Here is a 4,958-nt window from a genome sequence, read left to right as displayed (position 1 = left end):
AAACCAATATTTAGAACTGCGTTAGAGACACATAAACACAATGTACATATGCATGACAAAAAGATTGCATGATATTGATGCACAATAAGCGTCAATGAATGAATGCATTGAAATGAAAAATTTTCTGTATGTACATGAACATTGACCCATACAGTCAAGTTATTTGAGAACCATGCAAACCCACAGTGTACATGGTGCAACGGGTGTAAAACCAGTCACTACCATCCATCAATGTCTTACCATGTGGTCAATTTCAGGCAATTATACCCAATTCAACAAAACCCCAAATTCCACGAAGAACAAGATTGGCGAATGAACCAACATGCATACCAAGATGTGAAAATTTTGAATATAAACGATAGAGAACATCTCGCCAACATGCATACACAGCAACCCATGAACCAGTTCAGATCAAATGAAGCAATACATCAAAATCCCGAAATTCCCAATATGAAGACATGAACTCTAATTTTTCATTTCTCACAAATCATGCGTTCTTTGCAATTAAAGGGTAGAAAATGTGTGTACAACATCCATACAAAAAAACCCATTACCTATTTCATGTCAAAACACCAACACCCATGAAAATCCCCAAATTCCATATTAACACATGAACCCTAAATTGAATGGGCTTGTAGAAATCAGCTATGTTTATGTAATTAAAGGCTACAAATCGTATGAACAACATGCATATGTAAAAACCCATGACCCATTTCAGACCACAACACCCAAAATCATGAGAATCCCCACACTTGCATAGTTCGAAATTTCAGCTTTCACAGGGAGATTAATGCAGGATTTGAAATTAATTTCAATGGGAAGCAAGGGTAAAAGAGTCATACTACAGTTGAGGATCGATGTTTGGAACCCGGGAAGTCGCTTACGAGCTTGAGGAATCGAGAACAATCGACTGCTGCTACCGTGGGAGTCCAGTGCATCCACACAACATCAGCTATGGTTTTTTTTCTTTTTATGAAACAACAGTTAACACTGAACTGTGTAAATGAGGAACCAAATAACTCGATAATGTAAAAACCGAGTAAGATATTACTCGCTTAACGCATAACCGAGTTACATAATTTGGACCGATCGTCCACCAATCAAGTAAGAATCGATTCTTACAGACAACTTTGGCTGGAGTTGTGATGGATCGCAGATCTACTCGCTTCCAAGGACAGCGAGCAATACAACGTACTTGATAACTAAATTATCGAGTTACTTAAAGTAACTCGCTTTCTCGGAGAGCGAGTACTTGCTGGTTATATTTTTCAGACACCAGTTAGTACTCAATGACTAAATTATCGAGTTACTTAAAGTAACTCGCTTTCTAGGAGAGCGAGTACTTGCTGGTTATATTTTTCAGACACCAGTTAATACTCGATAATAGTATAATCGAGTTACATAATTTGGACCGATCGTCCACCAATCAAGTAAGAATCGATTCTTACAGACAACTTTGGCTGGAGTTGTGATGGATCGCAGATCTACTCGCTTTCAAGGACAGCGAGTAATGCAACGTACTCGATAACTAAATTATCGAGTTACTTAAAGTAACTCGCTTTCTCGGAGAGCAAGTACTTGCTGGTTATATTTTTCCAGACACCAGTTAGTACTCGATAATAGTATAATCGAGTTTTATATTATGACCAATCGAAACCAATCGGACAACAGTCGGTTTTTTCAGACAATCATGGCTGGACTCATGACTTCCTCGATTGGTCGCGCAGCGATCGAATAACAATCGATTCTTACAGTCACACATTGCAACACACTCCTATGCATTTCAATGGGTCGCAGCCAGTTCGACTGATCAGTAATTCTCCAGTAATCCTCAATATTTTTGAAATCGAGTTACAGATTTAACTCGCTTAATATAAGATCGAGTAACGTCTTTTTCCAGTGTGTGTTCAGAGACGACTACATGGTACTCGAATTTTGTATTACCGAGTTATTAATGTTACTCGGTTTTAACAAAATCGAGTTTTGTAGAACAACCTTCCACTACATATTACAACTCGGCCCTGTTGCAGCTCAGTCAGTTTTTTACACTAGGTATGTTCTGTTTATTACAATGTTCATGAAGCAACATGTGCATGGCATGCAACACACTCCTATATTGTTGCTTTTGAGATTGCCACTGCTATATAAATATGAATGCAACAAAGTTGGAGAAGTTGGAAATCATACTAAAACAGCTTAGTGAAACCCCATTGCAATAACTTCGTTTTTAACTGAATTGTTTGCTTGACCGGCTTAGTAAAACCCCCATCAGTACATAACATTAAAGGCACTAACAAAGTGCATGACTACATAAGTACAAACTTTAATATCAACTTCTAAGCAAAAAATGACCAATATCATTTGTCTTCTCATCATGGGCCTGTTCAACTGGTGATGTTCGATTGCTTCCAATTAAAGAGGTAGGGATCATCCTGGCTGCGCAACGTCCAACTTTGTTAGCACCCATCCACCTTGGCTGCCGTACCTACTGTAAATAGTTAAAAAATGTTATGTACACTGGACTTATATAAGTTATTAACACGAAACATAGGCAGAACAGGAAAAATTTACAAGACTTACGACGAATAGTGTAACAAAAACAACTGAACAACCTCATTTGCCTATACATGCATGAACACCAGTGTTTGTTTCATGACTAGTCCAAATACTTACTATGGCAATAGAGAACAAAGACACTACTACTGAGTTCTTAATAGTGCCAATTTATATATGACAAAAGTTGTAGGAGATATATGACCTTTACCTATGATGCAGCTCCACCGCTAGTTGACTCCGCATTTCGAGTAGGACATGTTCTACGGTTGTGCCCCTCTTGGCGACACAACCCACATCTTGACTTGGGTCCATTCTCGATCCATAGGGAGGTCGGCAACTCCCTATCATTCTCGTCCATCTCATTGCGGATTCGTGTGGACTTTGGCCGACCTTTGTTCCGGATCAGGTGCGGATTGGGCATCACTACTCTAGTTTCTTCCGGATCCGGCCATGCTAATCTGTCTTTCAACGGTTGGAATACCGGTTCATAGCTATGGAACCTATGACTCACGCTATAGCAAGGATCAATAAACTGCTGCGCATCGTGCTTATACTTAGCACAAATTGCTATTACGTGTGAACATGGCATCTTGTATGCTTCCCATTTTCCACATGTGCATGTCATACCCCGAAGATCAACCCTGTGCGTGTGTTGTCCGCCCCCATTACTTAGAGGATTACTCGGTGTGTCAACCTGATATAACTGTGCTTGTGTGCACATCCATGTCACCATATGGTCCTTTGCCTTCGCTTGGTTTTTTTCGAACTTGTCCATGGCATACTTGCACCATTCTTGACCCGCTTCCAATTGCTCTAGAGCGAGATTACGACGAGCGTCAAAGTAGGAGTTCACTTTGAAGAAGGTGTACCTCACCATTGCTGTGATTGGCAAGCTGCGTGCACCTTTCAGTACTCCATTAAAACACTTTGATAGGTTGGTTGTCATTGCTCCGTATCGGCGCCCTCCGTCGTGTGCAAGTGTCCACTTTTCTTTGTTTTCATTTTCCAAGTACCTGTGTGCAGCCGGTTTGACATTGCGAATTAAATCCAGTGTGGCCTGAAACTTTCTAACTATATTCGCGCTTGCGGCCCTCCATACCATGTTCTTCAACTCCGGAATTTTCCATTTTGTGTTCACATTGCTAACTACATGGCGGAGGCAATACCGGTGATGGGCCTGGGGAGGCTGCAACCAAGTCATCCTTGTGTCATCAAAGCAAGCTTTTATACCCGAATGTTGGTCAGAGATGATGCAAAGATTTGTCCGGTCTGTAACATATCGTTTCAGGCATGCCAAGAACCATCCCCATGTCTCCTTGCTCTCACTCTCAACAACGGCAAACGCGAGTGGATAAACCTCGTTGTTAGCATCCGTTGCCATTGCTATCAACAACTTCCCCTTGTACTTGCCATAGAGGTGCGTTGCATCGATGCTTATCACCGGCCTACAATACTTGAACCCTTCTATACACGGACCAAAAGCCCAAAAGGCACAATTAAATGTGCAAGTTCCTGGCACACTACAGTGGTCGCACTTCAACTGTGTCACTGTGGTTGGATCTGCATCTTTTAACGCTGCCAGGAACCGAGGCAATTCTGCATATGACTCATCGAAACCACCGTAGATGGCTGCAACGGCTTTCTGTTTTGCATCCCAAACCTTATAGTGAGACGCCCAATGGCCGTGCTTCGCATGAAGAACACTACGCAGGGTTGCTACTGTTCTTGAAATGTCTTCCCGTACGTATGACTCAAGTGTGATGGCAATGAACTTCGAATCCATCATCCTTCCATCATGATCCACTTGGAGTGTCGAGCAAGTGTGGGGACCCTTAGATGTTGTGATCATCCACAGCTTGTGCCTTTTGCTGTAGATAGCTCGAATTGACCACAGACATGCATCGTGTACACACGTTACAACCAGTCTCTCGGGGTCTGACTTCATGTACTTAAATTTTTTATTCAGCCCAACGGAGAACATGGTTAGCGCGTGCTAAACCGCAGCTTTATTCTTGAATAGCATCCCCTTGCTCGGTTTGTCCCCCGGTTGCCAACTCAGCAGACCTGTTTCCAGGGAAGGTGATGGGTCATTAATGTCATCCCATGTGTTTGACGTGAACCATTCGGGGTTAGGGTTCGGATTATTTTCTGGTTGTAGTTCATCTAACAATTCTAGATTCTCTACCGGTCCATCATTATCAATGAACTCCTTATACACATCTCGAGTCTCATCCATTTCGGTTGCCTCGTCCAAGTAGGTTTGGATATCTTCATTTCGGTGAGTATATCCTTCATCCTCATGGGTATGGATAGACCCTAACACTTCGGCGTCTTCAGTATTGTCCATAACAACCCCATTCCATGGTTGACAGTTGTAGGGCAAAGATGTCTCGGGTGTAACT

General features: G+C 42.0%; 1 protein-coding gene across 1 annotated transcript; it reads right to left on the bottom strand.

Moving 5' to 3' along the window:
* Positions 1-2,764: 2,764 nt before the first annotated feature.
* On the bottom strand, positions 2,765-4,501 carry LOC126719328 (uncharacterized). Its single transcript, XM_050421897.1, has one exon. It carries the CDS (start codon positions 4,499-4,501, stop codon positions 2,765-2,767), a length of 1,737 nt encoding a protein of 578 aa, XP_050277854.1.
* Between the last annotated feature and the right edge of the window lie 457 nt (positions 4,502-4,958).

Source organism: Quercus robur, chromosome 3, assembly GCF_932294415.1.
Source record: "Quercus robur chromosome 3, dhQueRobu3.1, whole genome shotgun sequence".
NCBI lineage: Eukaryota > Viridiplantae > Streptophyta > Magnoliopsida > Fagales > Fagaceae > Quercus > Quercus robur.
Note: the sequence above shows the minus strand (reverse complement) of the source record. Positions and strands in the feature narration are given on the sequence as shown.

Coding starts and splice junctions, on each gene's coding strand:
- LOC126719328 (XM_050421897.1), bottom strand. CDS start 4,501: ATGAAGTCAGACCCCGAGAGACTGGTTGTAACGTGTGTACACGATGCA.